Raw genomic sequence first — 23,933 nt, 5'->3', positions numbered from 1 at the left:
AATGGCTAAAGTACAAATACAAGAGCAATTGGAGGCTATGGAGGCAAGATTGGTCAAAGTGATAAAAGATTTAATAACTGATAATAAGAAGCAATTTATTAAAGAATTTTAAAAAGATACTGAAGCAAGTGCAGAGGTGGTAAAAACGGAAATTTAAAAAGAAATTGAGGATCTCAGAAATGACACACAAGCAACATTAAACAAAGTGCATGTGGTTGAAAATAAAGTGAAAGATCAAGATTCCATGATTAAAAAATTGCAGGAGAAAGTAGTTCTACAAGATTGTAAATTAATGGAAGACCAGATACGTCTGAGAGGGGTACCTGAAAATGAAGAGTCTGATCTAAGGACATATATAATAAGAATCATTGCTGAATTTTTGGGTATGGATGCTGATGAATCTAGCTAACTTTATGACTATATATATAGGGTCAATTCAGTGTATGCCAAGAAAAATAAGTTGCTAAGAGACGTGGTAATAAGATTTCTATCAAGAGATATGGTGGGAAACATCTTAAGTAAACAATTTGAAAAAATATTGGACATAACATTGGAAATAGATGATAGCAGAGTAAGAATCATGAAAGAGTTTCCAAGAAAAGTCATAAATGACAGAAGATTGTATAAAAAATTAACTGACAAATTGCAGAAGAATGACGTGAGATACAGATGGATACTGCCAGCGGGTCTAAGTTTTGAATATGGAGGAAAGAGGATTACAATTACAAATGTTCAAGAACTGAGGAGGTTTTTTGAAAAACATAGGGGATTTGGGGATACAGAATAAAAGAAGAATCACTATGGATTACAAATTAATATCTTGGAATGTAAACAGACTAAATTCACTGCAAAAAAAAAGAAAGGCTACATTTCATTGGATTAAGAAACAAAAATGTAGTATAATTTCCTACAAGAAGTGCATATTAAACAAATGGATTATAAATTTTTATGGAATAAACAATTGGGAATGGAATTTTACTCGTTGGCTAAGGAGAAAAAAAGGGGAGTGGTTTTTATATTAAACAAGAATTGGATCCAAAGTTGATTTTTAAAGACAATGATGTGAGATATTTAGCAGTGGAAGTGGTGTTGAATGACAAAAAGACGTTATTGGGACTGTATGCCCCAAATGGGGTGAAAGATGCCTTCTTTATAGATATTATGCAACAATTAGACCAAGTGACATATGAACAAATAATGGTAATGGGAGACTTTAATGGCACAGTTAAAAATATTTTGGACAGATCTGGGGGAAAAAATGAGGGGAAATTACCAAAATCATTTTTTTAATTAGTGAAACAAGAAAGTTTGTAAGATATATGGAGGAAATTTAATCCTAAGGTGCGTGACTATACCTTTTACTCAGCAAGGCACAACTCTTTCTCAAGAATTGATATGCTACGGACTACAAAAGATCTTGGACTTATAACGAAAAAAATAGAGATTCTTCCTAAAGTGGAGGCAGATCATAATCCATTAATGTGGATGGCAAAATGTGCAAAAAAGACAAGGAGGTGGAGGATAAATGAAGATTTGTTACAGAAAACAGAAATAGTGGAGTCTCTAGAAAAAGAAACTAAAGCTTTCTTACAAATAAATGAAAATGAGGACATTCAATTTCAGACAGTGTGGGATGCTTATAAAGCTGTAATGAGAGGTATTTTAATTACAATAAACAATAAAGATAAAAGAGCTAAAGAGAAACAAATGCTGGACATACAAAAAGAGATTGCAAAGAAAGAAAAGGAACTCAAAAAAAGACCGGGAAAAAAGAAATTTATAAGGGAGATTACAATATTACAGAATCAATTGAGACATCTGTTAAACAAAGAGGTTGAATGGAATCTCAAAAGACTGCAACAGAAAGTATATAAGTTATTATTGAAATGGTCTACAGAAGAAGAAGTAGTAAAGTCTCAAATGGTCAAATGGGCAATCAATGTGAACAGAGAAATACAAATGGAAGCATGGGAGCACCTTTGGAAGAACTCAATGAAGATATCAACTTGTCAAAGTATCAAAGAGAACTGTTTTAAGATGATGTATAGGTGGTATATGACTCCGAAAAAACTGGCTAAGATAAGTAAGAAAATGTCGGATAGATGTTGGAAATGTAAAAAACATGAAGGTTCTTTCTTCCATATGTGGTGGACATGTGAAAAAGCGAAAGAATTCTGGAAGATGATACAACAAGAAATCTCCAAAATTTTGGGCTACGATTTTAAGAAAATTGCAGAGACGTTTTTACTTGGATTACAATTAGAAAAATTTCCAAAAGAAGATAGGACTCTAATTTGGTATCTGTTATCAGCTGCTAGGACTTTATACACGCAGCTTTGGAAGCAAGAAAAAATACCAGAGAAATGGGATTGGACCATGAAAGTCTTATCGTGGTGTGAAATGGACAAATTAACCAGAACACTAAGAGACTATGATTTAGAGATATTCAAAAGGGAGTGGAGAAAATTTAAAGGATATATGGAGAAAACTTGGAAAGTAAAGAAACATTGGACAATTTTTTAGTTGTAAGAATATATATATTGAACTTTGAGCAGTTAGAAGTGCCTTTAGTATTGGTTTGAATTTATAACCTCGGGAAAGTCAACATTGGAGGGAGGGGGGATGGAAATGTCATATGGGTTAATGTGAAAAAAAAATTAAGAAATAGTTAAGTTTTGTAACCATATGCTACCAATAAATTGTTTAAACCACAAAAGACTGCAACAGAAATCTTTTGAAGGAGCAAATAAGCCTGAAAAATACCTGGCTTGGCAAATGAAAAAAAAGGAGCATAAATTTATTAACAAAATTGTTTTAGGAGGTAAAGAAATTGTAGACCAAGCAGGAATTAAAATGATAAATTATAAATATTATGCTAAGTTATTTCAAGGCCAAAAGGTGGAAAAAAGAAAAATAGATGCATATTTACAGAAAATTCAGGTAAATCCCTTGACAGTAAATATGCAAAAAAATTTAAATGAACCAATTGAAAAAACAGAAATTGAAATTGAAGCAGCAAATAAATTCAATTATATTGGAAAAAGCACCGGGTCCAGACGGTTTTACAGCAAAATTCTATAAAGTCCTCGCAGAGACATTAATACCAAAACTTCAGAAACTGATGAATATTATAAGGATTGATGGGAAGGAAGCAGTAATTTCATTGATACCAAAAGAAGATAGAGACAACACAAATGTAAAAAATTATAGACCAATTTCACTACTTAATAATGACTACAAAATATATGCTAGGATATTAGCAGAATGACTCAAACAGCATTTGAATAATTTCATCAAAGAAGAGCAAGCAGGATTTCTTCCCAGGAGACAAATCAGAGATAATATCAGAACTGTTATAGACATTGTTGAATACTATGAGAAGCATCCTAAAAAAGAAGTGGCATTATTCTTTGCAGATGCAGAGAAGGCTTTTGATAATGTGAATTGGGACTTTATGTTTGCAGTGATGGAGAAATTGGGACTAGGAGAAGATTTTATAAGAATGGTTAAGGCGATATATATTGAACAACAAGCAAGACTTTGTATAAATGCAGATTTGATGGAAAAAAAATGATAATTAGTAAAGGAACAAGACAAGTTTGCCCTCTGTCTCCATTGATATTTATAATGACACTAGAGATTTTGCTTATGCAAATACAAGAAGATAAGGAAATAGAGGGGTTGAAATTGAAAGGATTTTCTTACAAATACAGAGCGTTTGCTGATGATGTAATGTTTATTAATGAAAATCCCGTATATGTAACACCATTGCTGCTTCGTAAGATACAAGAATATGGAGAACTGACAGGCTTCTATATAAATAAAGAAAAATCAAAAAAATTGTGCAAAAATATGACAAAAGTCAACAGGAAGAACTGCAGAGTGCAACAGAGTGTGAGGTTACTTCAAAAGTAAAATATCTAGGTGTGGAAATTACTATGAAAAATATAGACTTGTATAAAAATAATTATGAGAAGCTCTAGCATAAAATTGATGGAGATCTGATAAAATGGAATAAATTGAACTTGTCTATGCTGGGCAGAATTGCTGTAATTAAAATGAATGTTCTACCAAGAATTATATTCCGATTTCAAACAATTCCAATTGTGAAGGACAATAAACAATTTAGTAAATGGCAAAGAAAAATTTCAGAATTTGTATGGGCTGGGAAAAAACCAAGACTCAAAATGAAAATCTTAACCGATGCAAAAGTAAGGGGAGGTTTCCAATTGCCGGATCTAAAATTGTACCATGATGCAGTGTGTTTGGTGTGGATTAAGGAATGGATGAAGTTACTAAATAAGAAACTGTTAGTTTTAGAAGGCCCTGGAAATATTTTTGGTTGGCATGCATATATGTATTATGGGAAAAATAAGATGGATGGTTTTTTCTCACATCATTATATAAGAAGAAATCTGCTAAGAACCTGGTTAAAATACAAAAAATATGGTGATGAGAGAAAGCCGCTATGGATTGTGCCAACGGAAGTAATAAAATTATCTTCAGAAACTGAAGAAGGGATGTGGTTAACATGTTGTAACATGTCGATATCTTCATAGAGTTCTTCCATAAATACTCCCATGATTCCATTTGTATTTCTTTGTTAAAATTGATTGCCCATTATATTATTTGAGATTTAACTACTTTATCTTCCGTAGACCAATAAAAATTTATAAATTCTTGAAATCAACTTTTCATTATCAACCAACAGCATTCTTTCCAATTCTGTTTGCTCCTGTATTATACCTTCATTTTTGATGTCCTGTTCCACCAAACTCTTAATTTGTTGCAGTTGGAACCAATTATATTTATACAGTAATTCTTCAGCTGATTTTAGTTCCACCTTTCCTCCCTGAATTTTTAATAGTTGATTAAACGTTAACCACATCCCTTCAAACGTTTAATCAACTATTAAAAATACAAGGAGGAAAGGTGGAACTAAAATCAGCTGAAGAATTACTGTATAAATATAATTGGTTCCAACTGCAACAAATTAAGAGTTTGGTGGAACAGGACATCAAAAATGAAGGTATAATACAGGAGCAAACAGAATTGGAAAGAATGCTGTTGGTTGATAATGAAAAGTTGATTTCAAGAATTTATAAATTTTTATTGGTCTACGGAAGATAAAGTAGTTAAGTCTCAAATAATATAATGGGCAATCAATTTTAACAAAGAAATACAAATGGAATCATGGGAGTATTTATGGAAGAACTCTATGAAGATATCGACATGTTACAACATTAAAGAAAATTGCTTTAAAATGCTATATAGATGGTATATGACACCTAAGAAACTGGCAAGAATGAATAATCAGGTGTCAGATAGATGTTGGAAATGCAAAAAGCATGAAGGATCTTTCTATCACATGTGGTGGACTTGTGAATAGGCAAGACTATTTTGGCAAATGATTCAGATAGAAATGTCAAAAATTTTAGGTTATGACATCAAGAAGTCTCCAGACTTTTTTCTGTTGGGATTACAAATGGAAAATTTTCCGAAACAAGATAGAACGATGGTGTGGTATCTGCTCTCAGCTGCAAGGACATTATATGTGCAGTTATGGAAGCAAGATAAAATACCAGAAAAATGGGACTGGATTTTAAAAGTTATGTCTTGGAGTGAAATGGACAAACTTACAAGAATCTTAAGAGACTATGATTTGGAGAAGTTTAGAAAGGAATGGGAGAAATTTTAAAAATATGTTGAAAAGTATTGTAAGGTAAAGGGACATTTAGTGACTTTTGACAATAGCTGAAGCTTTGTGGAATAATGGACTAAATCCTATTAAGAAATAATTTCCTTTTGTTATAAAGAAATAATTTCCCTTGTTTTTATTATAAAGGTGAAAGGATAAGAATGAAGATGGACATATAGGGTTTGACTTCTCATTCTTTTTTTTTATTGTGATAAGGCTTTAATATGGAGATTCTTGGTTTGATAAAATTATCTTGTATTTTTACCAATTTAAGTAAACACCAGCGGGGGTCAAAAAAAGGGGGGAGAGGAGGAGGGGGGGAAAGTGTAATGTATTGGTATAAATTTGTATTGATTCTCTTATTTCTTTAAGAATGTTATAACAATATATTGCAAATTAATACAATTGTTTTACACAAAAAAAGGATCTGTCCTGGGACCTGTTTTGTCCAACATCTTTATTAATGATTTGGAGGAAGGAATAAAGGGAATGCTTATTAAATTTGCAGATGATACTAAACTGGGAGGGGTTGCAAACACAGAAGAAGAGAGAGAGATAGGATACAGGATGGCCTTGACAGGCTGGAAAACTGGGCTAAAACAAATAAAATGAATTTTAACTAGGATAAATGTAAAGTTCTGCATTTAGATAGGAAAAATCTGACTGCCTCATTATAGGATGGGGGAGACTTGTCTTGGCAGTAGTATGCGCTACAAGGATCTAGGGGTCTTAAAGGACCACACACTGAACCTGAGTCAACAATGTGACGTGGTAACTAAAAAGGCAAATATGATTTTGGGCTGTATCAAGAGAAGTATAGTGTCCAGATCACATTAAGTGATAGTATTGCTTTACTCTGCTCTGGTTTGACCTCAGTTAGAGTGTTGTGTTCAGTTTTGGGCACCACAATTTATGAAGGATATAGACAAGCTGGAATGTGTCCAGAGAAGGGCAGCGAATATGGTGAGGGGTCTGGAGACCATGTCCTATGAGGAAAGGCTAAAGGAGCTGGGTAGGTTTAGTCTGGAGAGGAGATGACTGAGAGGTGACATGATCACCATCTTCAAGTACTTGAAGAGCTGTCATATAGAGGATAGTGCGGAGTGGTTTTCTGTTGCCCCAGAAGTTTGGACTAGAACCAGTGGGTTGAAATTCAATCAGAAGAATTTTCAACTAAACATTAGGAAGAACTTCCTGACAGTTAGAGTGGTTCCTCAGTGGAACAGGCTTCCTTGGGATGCGGTGGGCTCTCCTTCTTTGGAGACTTTTAAACAGAGGCTAGATGGCTATCTGACAGCAATACTGATTCTCGGAAGTTATTCAAATCATTAGAAGGTGGGCAGGAAGGATAGCATTAGTGCTTAGTTCTCGTGACCCTTTCTTACACTCCCAGGGAAATGCTGTTTGCCACTTTAGGGTCAGGCAGCAATTTTTCTCCAGGCCAATTTTGTCAGGGATCCTTTTGTTTTTGTTTTTTTTGCCATCTTCTGGACATGGAGCAGGTGTCAGTGGGCAGTGTTGGGAGAAGTATTTGTTAATTTCCTGCATTGTTCAGGAGGTTGTAGATGATTCTGGAGGTTCCTTCCAACTCTATGATTCTACGTGTCTCCTGTGTCCCTCTATCATGCTACTGTGCTTATCAAACACGTTTACAGGACAGCTCCATTCCCCCTTCGTTATAGATTGCCCGCAAAGGTTGATTTCTCTTCCCTGGCCCGATGCTGTTTGGGACCCTGCAGCTGAAGTTTTTTGATCTCATTGCCTGTTATTGCAATGTAGTCCTTCCTTAATCCTGAGCCAAGAGTTAATGTGACGGTTGAGCTTGCAAAGCTCCATTAATCCCTTGGCATCTTTGTGCCCTGGAGGATTTGTGTGCCACCTGTTGGCCCAACAGTCAGCCAACTGCACTGACTGGGCCAAGCTAACTGTTGACATTCAGCTGCTCTTCCTCACACCCTAGCAGCAAAAATCTGAGGCTCAATAGTCTAGACTCTAGCCTAATTTCAGGGTGCCTGCTCACCTACCTTTACTCTAATCTCGTTTGTATCTGGAGAGCCAGTTTGGTGTAGTGGTTAAGTGTGCGGACTCTTATCTGGGATAACCGGGTTTGATTCCCCACTCCTCCGCTTGCACCTGCTAGCATGGCCTTGGGTCAGCCGTAGCTCTGCCAAAGGTTGTCCTTGAAAGGGCAGCTGCTGTGAGAGCCCTCTCCAGCCCCACCCATCTCACAGGGTGTCTGTTGTGAGGGAGGAAGGTAAAGGAGATTGTGAGCCGCTCTGAGACTCTTTGGAGTGGAGGGCGGGATATAAATCCAATATCTTCTTCTTCTTCTATCTGTGAAAAATTGTCTGGTAACACCTCCTTTTGTTTCCACAACCAAGATGTTTCCCAACTACCAATGAGATTTAAAAGTTTTTGTTGACAGTTCTTTCCAACTTTAATTGCTGCACAATAGTTTCCCACAATATAAAAATTAGACTCTGAGTGTATCATGCAGTGCCTAAAGACCAAGATTCTTGAGTGGTATATTCTTTATCCCTTTGGCCTAAGTTCTGTGGTGTGCAACAGTGCCTACAAAAGGAACCCTAGTTATTTCCCATGGTCTTTTTGCTCCTAATGGAACATGGGCAGAAAGAACATCATCAGAGCTCTCTGAGGTTAGGGGCTAAATATATTAGAAGGATAGTAACTCTGGGAAGGAAGAAGTTAGCAGTTAATGCTAAGAGAACTTAATTGGGCCATTTAATTTGCTCCCTCCTGGTTAGTCCATGCCAACGTCTTGTTATTGTATTCAGCATTTATTAGCATAGAGATCAGTAACAGGTCTTTTACAACTCTGGGAAAGGTGGTGACTGTATGCCCATCTCAAACAGGTAAGTTGTGTGTTCTTGATAGGTCCCAACTCCTGGCCCAGCACTGAAGTTCATACCTGGCTCAAGCAGGGCCAGCACAATCCAGTGGGCCAAGTAGGCAGCTGTCTAGAGTGCCACCTGGCCACAGGGGCAGGTGGCCAGTGTCCTGCCGCCCCCAGTGCCCCTTCCCTGCTGCTGCTGCACTCACCCTTGCCGCCATCCACCTGTCCGCGACCCTCCTCTGCTTCAGCGTTCAGCCTGGCAACCTGCAGGTGTGCAGCAGCAGTGAAGGGGCTGAGAGGGGGTGGCAGGGCAGTGGATGGGCTTGGAGGCACTCGGAGCCAGACCTCCCTTGCTGTGCACCCTGCTGCCACTGCACTCGCCCTCGCTGCTGCCTAGGAAAGTGGCAGACCTAGGAAGGCTGAGCAGGGTGGCACATGCAGTTGGGGGTGCTTGGAGCCAGTCCTCCCTTGCTGCCTAGAGCACCAAAATCCCTGACGCTGGCCCTGGGCTGAAGACTGAATTCAAATGAGAGGGGAAATATGAAGTGGAGGCTAGTGGTGTCCTGGCTTTTTTAGAGGTCTGACTGCTGGTGGATTAGGACAATGAAGTACAGCCTGGTAGACTCTGCCAACAGCCTGAATGACACCAGATCCTAATAGGATTTCCAGCCTCGTGGAGAAAGGAAGGATGCTTCCTTGAACTGCCTAGCAGCATAACACATGTGCATGGGACGCATACACTGACAGATAAATACAGACACATATATACACACAAGTTCACTAATGAAGTGTGTGTTGGCTGTTTTGATACAATTATCCAGGATAATCTTTATGCAGATTATAGGGATCCATTGGACAAGCCAGATTGGATGCCTGTGTTTATTAAAATATGGATTTTGATCCCCATGTAGAGAATGAGGTTGTGCGGGGGAGGGGTGGCACAGAGCTGCGGAAGGGGGTACTTAGTGCTGCAGTTCCATATAAATCACTAAAAGCGGCAGGCATCAGGGCTGTCACAGCGGGTGGAGGGCAAGCCAAGTGCACAGTGCTGAGGGGTCCTGCATAAGCAGCCCTGGGCATAAACAGTTTTGTCTCTGGAGGAAAGAATCTATTTCCAGCAGCACACGCAGAAGACTTGTCTCACAATGACAACAGTAGAAGCCAAAGCTGAAGAAGAGAAGAAAGAGCCAGATTCAGAGCCAGCACCAGAGCCAGCACCAGAATCCAATTCATCCAGTGGGGTAAGGTTAACCCAGGGCATGTTGTGATGGAATATTAACTGAGAATTCCAACCAATGGGTCCAATTTCTCCACTGTTATGGGATTTGACGTTTGGGGCTGGTCTGTGCCAATCACTGAATTTTGGCCTCCGGGTGGAGAGTGACATGTCTTAAAACAGGGTTTTGTGATAGAATTTAAAGAGGTTGAAGTAGCATGAAGACAAGTTTGTCAAACAGTTTTTTTAAGACTCATCACCCACACTGTGCTGGAAAGGAAACTATGTCCTCTGGGGCACTCTCTTCTAGTAGTAGTGCTAGTAGTGTGTCTTAATACCTTACCAATATCTGTTGTTGCAGATGCTTTTGCTTCAATAACACTCATACTTTCTTGTGCAATGGCTGATTCATATACGCGTGTTGACCTCTCAGTGCCTCTCCGCTCTGTGGCATCACCGGATGGCTGACTTGCAGCAGAAGGCATGAATTGCTTCCACTGAAAAATATTATGCTTGATGGGAGGGGAAAGGATAATACTCTGCGTTAAGCAACTGAGTCTTTAGCTGTTTTTTTGAGCATAACTTAGAAAGTTGTCCATATGAGCTCTGAAGTGGGACTGCATGTGCCCATTATGCACCTGAAATCCTTCCTCTAATTGAGATCAAGGAGGACCCTTTCCTCCTGCTGTGGAGAGCAAGAGAGCCCTGACCTTACACACAGGGAGCAACAGAACAGCCCTGCTTTTGAAAAGCAATTTTCTCTATTAATAAAAGAGAGTTCTCTCCTTGCATGCTTTGATCCTCCTGTGCTTGTGAAAAGAGCTTTATTAATCAGATACGAGGGTCAAATAGTTGCCAAGTTAGTCATTGTTTTGATAAAATTAGATGCATTTGACTAATCTGATTTAACCTAAAATATATATAATTGTATTAAGGATTCTTGTGTATGCAGCAGAGGTACCTTCTTTGGAGCTTTTTAAGCAGAGGCTAGATGGCCATCTGACAGCAATGCTGATTCTGTGAATTTATGTATTTAAGGATTACAGCATATTGAACATGAGTACAAAGGAAAATTAGCTGTAATAGCATCTCAACAAATCCCATAACCCACCATAATATGTGTGTATTTTTAATTAATTATTTTGTTAATTATTTTACGTAGAATATTCTTTTAGAACAACAGGAATGCAACAATACAAAGACAATTCAGAATACTGCCTCAAGGGCACACCAAATATAAGTTACATAGTGGCAGTTTTCATACAACATAGATGATATCAGAATCATCCAATATATTCAATTCAATATTCCATATTTAATATCAATCAACATATTCAATGCAGCGTTCAACATTCACTCCATTCGAAAATTCTACATTTACATCTCGTTGCAAATACTCTTCCTCAGTGAACTACGAGAACAAAGCAAAACTGTGAACCATTTACAGCCACATAAAAAGTTACACTGTGGGATAAACACTGAAACAGTTACCTTTAGTGCAATTTTTTATGTAGCTGTAAATGGTCCAAAGATTCTGTGAACTTATCCAGGTAATGAGGAGGAGGGCAGAAAGGGCTGCATCAGTGCTTAGTTCTCATGGCCCTTTCTTACACATCCTGGGAATGCTGTTCACCACTTTGGGGTCAGGCAGCAATTTTTCTCCAGGTCAGATTGGCCAGAGATCCTGGAGGTTTTTGCCATCTTCTGGGCATGGAGCCTGCAGGGGTCACTGGGGATGTATGTGGTTTGGTGTAGAGCCAGTTTGGTGTAGTGGTTAAGTGTGTGGACTCTTATCTGGGAGAATCGGGTTTGATTCCCCACTCCTCCACTTGCACCTGCTGGAGTGGCCTTGGGTCAGCCATAGCTCTGGCAGAGGTTGTCCTTGAAAGGGCAGCTGCTGTGAGAGCCCTCTCCAGCCCCGCCCACCTCACAGGGTGTTTGTTGTGAGGGAGGAAAGTCAAGGAGATTGTGAGCTGCTCTGAGACTCTTTGGAGTGGAGGGCGGGATATAAATCCAATATCATCATCTTCTTCTTCTTCTTGGTTTTTGAAACTTCAGAAACAGATCCATAATATCTGAATCAAAGAGAAAATATGGCATGGGAGATAATCCATGAAATGGCTCATGAATCAAAGAGATTGAAATTGTCTTTAGTACTCCCTAAGAAGTGACAGTATAAAAAAATTCTAGGTGAGTGAAAGAAAGGAGAGAGTCTGATACATATTAATACATACTGATGTTACACTGACCCTGAAAGGGGGATTTAACTCTTAGGACCTAAATTGGAAGGTGCATATTTGCAGTATTTTATTTGCTGAATATATAATTGCTCTTAACATAAGACCAGATACATTTGTGGCCTTTCAAAAATGGTGTCATTCATTTCCATATTGGAACATTCCATTTTGGGTCCTATATTAATTGTTTATTGATTTAATAATAATAGAATAATAATAATAAGTGTAACAGGGACTTTTTTGTATTTGATCACTGAAGAAGGCCTCTGCAGGCCAAAGCACATCTAGTCATATATGTAACTTTCTTATGCATTTGTCACTTCAATGATTTCATGTGGCTTCATTTGGGCCCCTACCAGGTTTTAATATGTTTTTCTAATAACACATGTACTTTTGTCTGTAACTATTGATGTTTTTAACCTTTTGGCCCTTAGCATTCTAAACTTCCCTTGAATTTATGTATTTTTTTTGCTTGCTTAGTTTAGTTTCTCTTCCTATCTGTTTGTGGTCATCCAGTCCAACCCCCTGCACAATGCAGGAACTTCATAAGAAGACTGAAGAAGACTGCAAATTTATACCCCACCCTTCTCTCTGAATCAGAGACTCAGAGCGGCTTACAATCTCCTATATCTTCTCCCCCCAGACACCCCGTGAGGTGGGTGGGGCTGAGAGGGCTCTCACAGCAGCTTCCCTTTCAAGGACAACTCCTGTGATAGCTATGGCTAACCCAAGGCCATTTCAGCAGCTGTAAGTGGAGGAGTGGGGAATCAAACCCGGTTCTCCCAGATAAGAGTTCACACACCTAACCACTACTTTCCCCTCACAAATACATCCCCAGTGACCCCTGTTCCATGCCCAAAAGATGGCAAAAACCTCCAAGATTCCTTGCCAAACTGGCGTGGAGAAAAATTGCTGCCCCCAATTGACCCCAAAGTGGCAAACAGGATTTCCTTGGGCATGTAAGAAAGGGCCACGAGAACTAAGCGCTGATGCAACTCTTCCTGCCCTCCTTCTCATGAACTGCCCAAGATCACAGAATCAGCATTGCTGTCAGATGGACATCTTCTGGGCATGGAGTAGAGAGTCAGGTGGACATCTAGCCTCTGTTTAAAAATCTCTAAGGAAGGAGAGTCTACCACCTCCTGAGGAAGCCTGTTCCACCGAGGAACTGTTCTGTGAGGACTCTTCCTAATCTTTAGTCAGAAACTCTTCTGATTGAATTTCAACCCATTAGTTGAACCTTCACAGTTCAATTTCAATCCATTGGTCCAACCTTCTGGTGCAACAGAAAACCACTCCACACCATCTTCTATATGACAACCCTTCAAGTTAAAGATGGTGATCATATCACCTCTCAGCCATCTCCTCTCCAGACTAAACCTACCCAGCTCCTTCAACCTTTCCTCATAGGACTTGGTCACCAGACCCCTTTAAATCTCCATTGCCCTCCTCTGGATACATTCCAGCTAGGCGAGGTCTAACCAGAGCAGAATAAAGCGATACCATCACTTCACTTGATCTGGACACTGTACTTCTGTTAATACTGTCGGAGCGGGAGTAGCAGAGTGAGGGAGATGACTTGCCCGACACAGGGCTTCAGGAAAGAAAATCAGGCAGACACGTGCAACTAGTGCCAAAAGGTGTATTAACATATATACACAACAAGTGCTCTCTTGTGCAGTCTATACAATATCACCTCCACGGACAAAGTGCTTCGCCTAACCACCATCTCACAGGGAGAGACCTGTGTGATGCACACACAGATCATATATAGTCCAAGCAGCCAATCCTGGCCATGCTGACTCAGCAGATTGCATCACTTGGCTTCTGCCGGCTCAAGCCGGTCTGCTGATCAGGTCACTGTGACCTAGCCTGGCAGCTAGATCACCAGCTGTCATACTGTGGCTGTCAGACTGGGTTTATGTAGATTCTTGCTCCAACACACCTCCTAATCTATTTAAACCCAGTGCACCAAAACACTTTACACAGTTTACATACATGTCCACCAGCAACATTACAGTTCATACTGGCAGACACCCGTGGCCCTGTGCTTGGACCAGCTTTGTCTTCTTCGGGTTGCTCTGCCCCTGTAATTGGGTGTTGAACCTCCTGACTCTCACACTTTACCTCCAGTTCCTGCATTTGAGGCTCTGCCTCCTGACTCTGCTCGTCAGGCTCTGTGCCAGCATTCGGCTCACCTTCTCCAGCCCCACTGGGTGCCACCTCCTGGGCTGGAGTTCTGGGCTGCGCTCCAACATCGTTATCGCTACTTGGCAGCAGGACAAATTGTTTCTGCAAGGAGTGCAACCTTGGCTAGCTGCTTTCTTCATTGAACTGGGCACTCTTACTAAGTGTTATCTTGCTTTTGCTATTGCAGAAACGATAACACCTGGCCCTTGGCTTGTAGCCCAGAAAAATTAGGCTCTCTGCCCGGACATCCCCCTCCCCGCTACTCGTGGAGTGGATGCCAACCCGAGCCCGTGACCCAAAGACTTTTAAAGAACTCAAATCTGGGGTCTTGTTCAACAGTAACCTGTAAGGCACATTTTTCACAGTATTACACCAAACCCTATTTTGCAAAAAAACAGCTGCATGTATGGTTTCTGCCCAATAGGTCATTGGCAGTTGTGCATCCTCTAACATGCAATACATCACATTCTGCAATACAGCCCCATGCCCATTTTCTCGGGGCGTTGCCGGGTTCGTCAGACGGTGGGCGATGCCCTTGTTCTCCAGCCAACGTTTCATCTGGTTAGATAAGAATTCCCCCCCTCTGTCGGTTTGTACAGCTAGGAGTTTAACCCCTAATTGTCTCTCCACTGCTTTGACCCACTTGGTGAATGTCTTATACACCTCAGACTTATGCACCATGGTGAAAACCCACGCGTACCTCGTGTGGTCGTCGGTGGCCACCAAGCAGTATCTCCTCCCCGACAGACTCTTTGGCAATGGGCCAATAACGTCTAAATGGACTAGTTCCAGGGCTCGTGTGCTTTCCCTTGAGCTTTCTTTAGCAACAGCACACGCCTTGCTTTTGGTCTTCTTGCAGACCTGGCAATCCAAGTAACATTTGCAAGGATTTACTTTCAAACTAGGCACAAGCTCCAGGGTTTTCTTTAACGCCCTAAATCCGCAGTGCCCAAGTCTCCTATGGAGCAAATGTATACAATTATTGTGCACAGGCTCATTCGACACCTGAGCCACCTGGGCACAATCACTCTGGACCACATACAGTTTACCTTCCCTCTTTCCTGTCACAAGCAACTTTCCCCCACCTCCCAGGATTTTGCAGCAGGTTTTCTCAAATCTCACCTGGTATCCCTGGTCAAACAGTGTGCTAACACTCAACAGGTTAGACTGCAGTGAGGGTACATACAACACATTTTGCAACATACATTTCAGTGCAGGAAATTCCACATTGCCTGAGCAAACAGAATTGGCAGTGGTCCCATCAGCCAATCTCACATACTTATGCTCAGGACTGTCAATGTTTTTCAACAACTCCTTCTCGCAGCAGAGATGGCTCGTTGCCCCGGAGTCTAAAATCCAAGCAGACCCTGTGCTCTCTACTGCAGACGTGACCAGCCGGGTTGCTTCCTCACACGGGCTGGCGGTCCTCCGCTCTCGCCGCACACGCCCCCGCCTCTTCTCCCTCTCAGGGCAAGCTCGGAGCAGGTGCTGCGACGACCCGCATCCATAGCAGCGACGGACTGCAAACGCAGTCGGCTCCACTTCCTCCACCTTCGGACGCCTGCCAGCAGCAAAAGCTGGCTCATTCTTGGCTGTCTTCCCGGACACACCGATAACAGCACGCTGCCCGGCCGACACCCCCGGACAGCTCACGGCCGCAATTCTCTCTTGGAAGTCAAGCAGGTGGGCACAGACGTATTCCATGGTCAGGGTCGCTACGTCCACCGTCTCCAGAGAAGTTATCAGGGGAGTGTACTCAGGTGGCAACGACGACAGCAAAATGTACACTCTGTCGTCTGGAGCTACAGTCTTGCCTCTTGCCTCCAGCTCAACGAAACAGTCCGTTAGCCGTTTGATGTGATCTTTCACACACCCTCCAGCCGGCATAACGGTGCGGAACATCCTCCTTGTCAAGGCCATGAGGGAACCAGCAGTGGTGCTAACATGCACCGCACTCAACGCGTCCCAGGCAGCCTTGGGAGTGTCCTTCCCTCGCACATAAACCAGCTGGTCATCTCCTATAGATAGCACTATGTTGGCCAGTGCCTTATCCGATAACACAGTCTCGGCAGGAGATAAGTCAGCAGGGGGGTTACTCACGAACAGCCATTGCCCTTCACGCTTGAGGTAGTGTTGCATTCTCAGGCTCCACACCGCGTAGTTGGCTGAGGTGAGCTTCTCAACGGCTACTCCAAGCTGTTGCTGAGCCATCGTGCCGACTCCTCCTCACAGCTGGCTGCCGACGTCCCTCTGGCTCTCAAACAGAGAACGGTGGTGCTTCTGTGTCCTTCACCGGCGTTCCTCGCCTCCGGCTCTTTCCAAACTCACAGTCAGCTCAACTCTCAACTCTCTCCTCCGCGCAGCGGAACCGCCCTGGGCCCATAACCCTGTCGGAGCGGGAGTAGCAGAGTGAGGGAGATGACTTGCCCGACACAGGGCTTCAGGAAAGAAAATCAGGCAGACACGTGCAACTAGTGCCAAAAGGTGTATTAACATATATACACAACAAGTGCTCTCTTGTGCAGTCTATACAATATCACCTCCACGGACAAAGTGCTTCGCCTAACCACCATCTCACAGGGAGAGACCTGTGTGATGCACACACAGATCATATATAGTCCAAGCAGCCAATCCTGGCCATGCTGACTCAGCAGATTGCATCACTTGGCTTCTGCCGGCTCAAGCCGGTCTGCTGATCAGGTCACTGTGACCTAGCCTGGCAGCTAGATCACCAGCTGTCATACTGTGGCTGTCAGACTGGGTTTATGTAGATTCTTGCTCCAACAAATACAGCCCAAAATCGCATTTGCCTTTTTAGCCACTGCATCACACAGCTGACTGAAGTTCAGCGTATGGTCCACTAAGACCCCTAGATCCTTTTTGCACATACTACTGCCAAGACAAGTCTCCCCCATCCTACAATGATGCACTGAGATTTTTCCTACTTTACATTTACATTTATCCTTGTTAAAATTCATTTTATTTGTTTCAGCCCAGTTTTCCAGCCTGTCAAGGCCATCCCGTATCCTATCTCTGTCTTCTACTGTATTTGCTACCCTTCCCAGTTTAGTATCATCTGCAAATTTAATAAGCATTCCCTCTATTCCTTCCTCCAAATCATTGCTAAAGATGTTGAACAAAACAGGTCCCAGGACAGATCCTTGAGGTACTGCACTTGTCACTGCTCTTCAAGAGGATGAGGAACCATTCACAAGCACTCTTTGGGTGCGATCTGTCAAACCAGTTACAGATCCACCTAATGGTAACAGGAGCAAAACCACATTTTACCAATTTGTCAACAAGAATAGTATGTGGAACCTTATCAAAAGCCTTACTGAAATCAAGATAAACAATGTCTATATAATTTCCCTGATCCAGCAATGTAGTCACTTCCTCAAAAAAGGAGATAAGGTTAGTCTGACATGACTTGTTCTTGAGAATCTCATGCTGGCTCTTAGTAATCAAAGCCATATCATCTAAATGTTCCAGGATTGACTGTTTGATGATTTGTTCTAAAACTTTTCCAGGTATAGATGTCAAGCTGACAGGTCGGTAGTTACCCAGATTCTTCATTTCTCCCTTCTTGAAGATGGGGACAACAATTGCCTGCCTCCAGTCTTCCAGCACCTCACCTGTTCTCCAAGAATTCTCTAAAATAGTGGACTGAGGATCAGAAAGTACATCCACAAGTTCTTTTAGTACCTTTGGATGCAGTTCATCTGGCCCTGAGGACTCAGTTTCATTTAAAGAAACTTGGAGTTTATGTACTACCCCTCCTATGCTGATCCTGCAACTCCCTTCCCTCATAATATATTCTGCTTTTGCCATGAGAAGCACCACTTTCTTAAGAAAAAAAGACTGAGGGCGTTTTCACACTCACCTTCAGCCGGCATGGCCCCCCTCTTCACCGCGCAGGATCTGCGCGGATTTCGCACTAAACGCCGCGGAGCAGCCGGAAGAGCCGGAAAGTCCCGGCGCTTTTGCCGCGCAAACGGAAACTGCTTTTTGGCGGTTTCTGTTTGCGCCGCAAAAGCTCCGGGACTTTCCGGCTCTTCCGGCTGCTCTGCAGCGTTTAGTCCGAAATCCGCGCAGATCCTGCATGGTGAAGAGGGGCGTCGCGCCGGCTGAAGGTGAGTGCGAAAATGCTCTGAGACAAAGTAGGAATTCAGCAGTTCTGCCCTTTCTTTCCTCACAATTTCACTTTCCTGTCCTCGCAATGAGCCAACCATGCCCATGCTCTTTTTCTTCTTTTGAACATAAGGAAAGAACCCTTTTTTGTTGTTGCTTTTAGCATCTCTCACTAGCCTAAACTCATACTGAACTTTAGCTTTCCTAAGTCTTTCTCCACAATCACTGGTTATTCTTTATGGGTAATTTCCTGAGACAAAAAACTGGGCTTAATTATACTCATGAGTAAATATGAAAAGTGCAAGTTGAAAGTCAGTATGGTATATTGGCTAAATCCAGGGGTCGTTTTGTAGAAAAATAGGTGGTGGGGCTCATTACCATAACTCATTAGCATATGCCCCCCCCCAGACAAAAGCAACCCAATGCAAGAAAGGAGAGCCCCAGGTGAGGGAGATCTGCTTGGACTGGCTAGAGATCTAGCCAGCCCAAGCAGGCCTCACTTGCCTGGGGCTCTTCTAGGCCACTCCTCAACCCAGTCAAAAGGCCAGCAAGCCACCTGCCACCTAAAATAACACAAGAAGTGAAGAAAGGGTGGTGTGGGCTTCTCCAGGGGTTAATGAGGGCTGCTGGGGGCATGGCAAAGCCCCTGCTGGCTGGCTGGCTACCCGCTCTCCTAATCCAGGGATTGATATGCATCTGCACCTACTATTCAATGGACAAGGTAGGTGGGGAGGAAGAGGGGAAACTGTCAGAAAGATTCAGGAGCTGCACTCCTGTGAGCTCCTGATGAAACTGAGGCCTGGCTAGATCAGTGTGTCTTAAGCTTTAATTCACTGCTACTCATCACATTTGCAGTTTTATCACTGAATTCCCCTCAAGGTGTAAGTAAAGAATTAAGGCATAAAAACAGCAAGACAAGACAACTTTATCTATATGGGTGTATTTGCAATCTTTGCATATAGTATGCAGCTCTTGAGTTCACATTAAATGAGACCCCCTGTGCCTGATGGCCATCAGCCAAATTCTTAACATTAGGTTTGATTCCCTTTTGCTGTGAGTCCCACAGTATCTGTGGGAGAAATCTGGCATTTTCTACCTCTGGGAAGGGTGAGCACTGTAAAATAACCCTCCTCCATTGGGTGTCAGAAGCCATTGCAAGAAGGGAGAAGAGGCTGCTTAAAATCTCAAATGCCCCGTTTGCTCCCCAGGATTTGTAGATTGCTCCTTGTGGCTGAGAGGCTTTCATTATAACAACTGGGCAAGGATTGGGCTGTGACTTTAGGCTGAGAAAATGTGACTGGTTCAATCAACCCCAGTTTGTTAAGAAATCGAAGTGAGAGGAAGGAGTATCCTGAGTGTTATGTATTGAACATAAGGGACCAGGCCGCATGGCGATCACTACTGAAGGTGACCCTCGGGTCCCCGGATGGAGCTCGCCTGTGGCGGGAAGTTTGACCGACCAGGATTGGCCTGGTCGGATGAGGGGGCTGTTCCGAGTAATGTATATAAACAGGGCCCAGCCCGTGTGTTCCCTCTCTTGTAATGTGCTACTGAATAAACTATGTTGCCTTCAAACCGTCTCGGTTCTCAGTACATTACAGTGGCGATGAGATCCTAGCGAGCCCATTCCAGAGGGGCTTCGCGGATCCGGCCAGAGACGTCGAAGGCAAGCGGTTGTAGACCGACGCGCCCGCTGCCACAGCCACCATGGCTAACCAGAGCGAAACCACGGGCCGGCTCGAAGACTTCAACCCCGCTACCCCGGAGAGGTGGGAGACCTACACGGAGCGGGTCATGTGCTACCTGCGAGCGAACAGGATAACGGAGGACAGCCTGAAGAGGGACGTCCTCCTGAGCGTCTGCAGAGAGGCCACGTTCGAGATCGCCAAGGGTCTCTCGGCCCCCGCAAGGATCATGGAGAAGACCTATGAGGAGATAATCAGAGTCCTCACCAGGCACTTCTTGCCCCAACCCTCACTCGTTGCCCGCAGGTTCCTCTTCCACAAGAGGGATCAAGAGGCGGGCGAATCGGCAGCGGACTACCTGGCCGCCCTTCACCAAATCGCGGGCAACTGCAGCTACGAAAAGCTGGAAGAGACCCTGAGGGACCATTTCGCCTAGGGCCTGAGGGATGAAAGACTGCAACAGAAGCTCTTCGCGACGGAAGAGCTCACCATCCAGAGCGCCTTCAATGAGGCCATTGCACTCGAGCGGACCACGAAGACCTTCCCCAAAATGAGGGCCGAGGCCGTCCACCAGGAAGAGATGGGCCCCAGCCAACCAGACAAGGAAGAGGCACTCCAGCTATGCCACCAGACAGGGATGGGCCCACGAGCGCCCCAGCGACCCTGAGTGACCGACAGACCAGCCGCCACCAAGTGCGCCAGCTGTGGAGACCAACACGAGCGACGGGACTGCCCCTACCGCAACGTGGACTGCAGAAGCTGCGGCAAGATGGGCCACATCACATAAGAACATAAGAGAAGCCATGTTAGATCAGGCCAATGGCCCATCCAGTCCAACATTCTGTGTCACACAGCAGCCTATATATATATATATATATATATATATATATATATATATATATATATATATATATATATATATATATATATATACACACACACACACACACTGTGGCTAATAGCCACTGACGGACCTCTGCTCCATATTTTTATCTAACCCCCTCTTGAAGGTGGCCATGCTTGTGGCCGCCACCACCTCCTGTGGCAGTGAATTCCACATGTTAATCACCCTTTGGGTGAAGAAGTACTTCCTTTTATCCGTTTTAACCTGTCTGCTCAGCAATTTCATCGAATGCCCACGAGTTCTTGTATTGTGAGAAAGGGAGAAAAGTACTTCTTTCTCTACTTTCTCCATCCTATGCAGGGCCTGCAGGGCCAAGAGCAACCGCCGCTGCCAGACCACCCACCAGGAATCGACCAAGGACCACTCGATTGCCTCAACCTCCGTGCAGGTAATGAACTTGCCCAACGATACCCCCCAAAAGGTCAAGGTTTCAGTCAGGATCGAGGGCAGCCCCTGCCTGATGGAACTGGACTCGGGTTCCTCCAACTCCATAATATCGGAGGAATCCTTAAGGAAGCTGTGCCCACGTGGCCTGCCTAGACTGCGACCGGCAAGCTTCGTGCTTCGAGACTTTCAAAAAAATCCCGTGGAAATCCTGGGGTGGGCGACGGTGGGGGTGGAGTACAATGGGTTTAGGGATAAACTCGACATCTTGGTGGTTAAAAGGAGTCAGCTCACCACCTTGTTGGGCCTGGCCTGGTTCTGACCACTGGGAATAAAGATTGTGGGGGTACATCAGCTGGGGATGCAGGAATTCTAAAACGTGTGCCGGGAGTTCCCGGAGGTGTTTGACGGGGCCCTGGGATGCTACAAGGGGCCTCCCATATCCCTACCTCTAAATCCCCATGTGCGACCCGTGAGGCTGAAGGCCCGGCAGGTTCCATTTGCTCTGAAACCCAAAATCGAAGCAGAGCTGGACTGCCTCACAGCCCAGGGTGAAGCCGAACGGGGAGGTGCGCATATGCGCCGACTACAAATGCACCATTAACAGGGCGCTACAGGGCAACCCCTACCCTGTTCCAGTAATCAGCCACGTTCTGGCAGCACTAGCGGGGTCCAAGATCTTTGGGAAACTTGACTTGGCCCAGGCGTACCAGCAGCTGCCTGTGGACGCCACCACGGCAGAAGCGCAGACCATAGTAACCCACAGGGGGGCGTTTAGGGTGCGGCGGTTGCAGTTCGGGGTGAGTGTGGCCCCGGGGGTATCTCAGAGCCTGATGGATTCTCTCCTCAAAGGGATTCCCGGGGTGCAACCTTTTTTCGACGACGTTTTGATCGCCACACCGTACACGGAGGAATTTAGCACTACATCCCTCTATCTACTCTATGAACCCTGCAGGCCTGGAACCAATGTAAACCCAGTTGCCAACGTCACTGCCACACAAAACACAATCTGCAGAGCAGACCTGGCTGCAGCAAACCCAGATGCCAGCTCTCCAGCCCTGCTCCAAACAACATGGGGAGAGCTGGCCAACCACACAAAGCCTGCTGGTTCTGGGTCTCTCACCCAGGTGCCAGCTTCCCTGCCACAGAACACACAATCTACAGATGCCAGCTCTTCAGCCCTGCCCCAAACAACACGGGGAGAGCTGGCCAACCACAACAAGCCTGCTGGCTCTGGGTCTCTCACCCAGGTGCCAGTTTCCCTACCACAGAACACACAATCTACAGATGCCAGCTCTCCAGCCCTGCCCCAAACAACACAACTCTCAAACAAGAGAAGCGGTGGACCACCACACCTAGCTCCACATCATTCTGTATCTGACACAAAGCAAGAAGCATTTTGACTTACCTTGAGTGATGGATGGTTGGCTGGTCCAGGCTCTTTTGCATTACCCAGGGCGCACCACGAGGAGGCGAGCCAGAATTGCACCCCAAATGAGGAAGATCACTGGGAGGGCCTCAGATTGTGTGAGAGGAAGGGAACCATTCCTTCTATCTCAGCTCAGCAGTAACACACCAACATCACTGTCCCATTAGAGGGACCTCAGCATTGGTATGGCTGTTGGCTGCCTGTCATCATCACTGGCACCTCCCTCTTTCTTCCTCCTGCCCCTGAAAAAAAACTGGGTTATCCTGGCTGGGCCTGTGGGTGCTGTCGGTTACAGTTGGGGGCTGCAATGGCCCTTTCAGTATTATTAGGCATGTGTGGATGGAGGACTGGAGAAATTTGGATCACTTTGCAGTTTTTAAACCAGCATTCACTTTTGGTTTGGAGAGGGATGGGGGGGGGATGCACTGCCAATCAATTTGTGAGTGAGTTTTTGGGCTGTCTTTGGACTCTAGTCAATTTTTAGTGGAGGAGCGTTTTACAACCACCTTCCAAGCGCAGGCCAAGAGAGGATGCAGACACAAGTAGGTGCTCACTTCATTCACTCTCAAAGTCCAAGTTCAGGGAGCCGAATATTGGCAAGTTGACCTTCAGGAAGACCAACTGCTCAACTGTCCAGGGTTGCAGGCGATTGCGATGTGGGCAGACAATGTCGCCCATATGTGAAAAGAGGTGCTTCCGCAGGTGATTCCGCATCCCCCCCGGAGTCAGGTGGGCAGGGTCCCGCCCACGACTGATCCGGGCCCTGCACAGCTGGCACTGCGCATAGCGTGGATCCTCCATAAGTTGGAAATGCTTCCATACTTTGGAGGTGAACGGATGCCCAAACTGACTGGCACCTTGGGTGCCGGAGCCACCTCCTTTGAGGTGCTCGGGGCAGACACATCATGTCACGGGGTGGCAGGAGGGGCTGGCTGCCGGGGGGAAGTGGGCGGAGATGGAGGCACCTCGTGTGACTCCATCTCTTCCCCCTCCACCCCATGCGGCCTCCCCTCCTGGCCATCCCCTGAAGCACTGCTGGTGCCCGAAGGAATCGAAGAAAGGGGCTGGTCCTCCTCAACCAGCTTCTCCTCCAGCTCCTGCACGACACTCTGCACCCTCCTTGGGGTGATCGTTTTGGACAGAAAACTGTCCCCGAAGCTCATCTCCAAGGAGGGCTGCTCTTGCTGCCCCTCCTCCAGCTGCTGAGG

The 23,933-nt window shown here is 44.3% G+C and overlaps 1 protein-coding gene across 2 annotated transcripts in view; it reads left to right on the top strand.

The window, feature by feature from the left end:
* The first annotated feature begins 9,482 nt into the window (after nt 1-9,482).
* The window catches only part of PCP2 (Purkinje cell protein 2), a 55,259-nt gene continuing 40,808 nt past the window's right edge, over nt 9,483-23,933 (top strand). Inside the window, exon 1 of one of the 2 annotated variants that reach the window (XM_060238352.1) lies at nt 9,483-9,793. In XM_060238352.1, the coding sequence (XP_060094335.1) occupies nt 9,698-9,793 (96 nt within the window). In that variant the 5' untranslated portion in view covers nt 9,483-9,697. The remainder of the gene's footprint in view (nt 9,794-23,933) is intronic. The other variant, XM_060238353.1, reaches the window with a different exon arrangement.

This window comes from Heteronotia binoei, chromosome 5, assembly GCF_032191835.1.
Source record: "Heteronotia binoei isolate CCM8104 ecotype False Entrance Well chromosome 5, APGP_CSIRO_Hbin_v1, whole genome shotgun sequence".
Taxonomy (NCBI): domain Eukaryota; kingdom Metazoa; phylum Chordata; class Lepidosauria; order Squamata; family Gekkonidae; genus Heteronotia; species Heteronotia binoei.
This window is presented reverse-complemented; position numbering and strand designations above follow the sequence as displayed.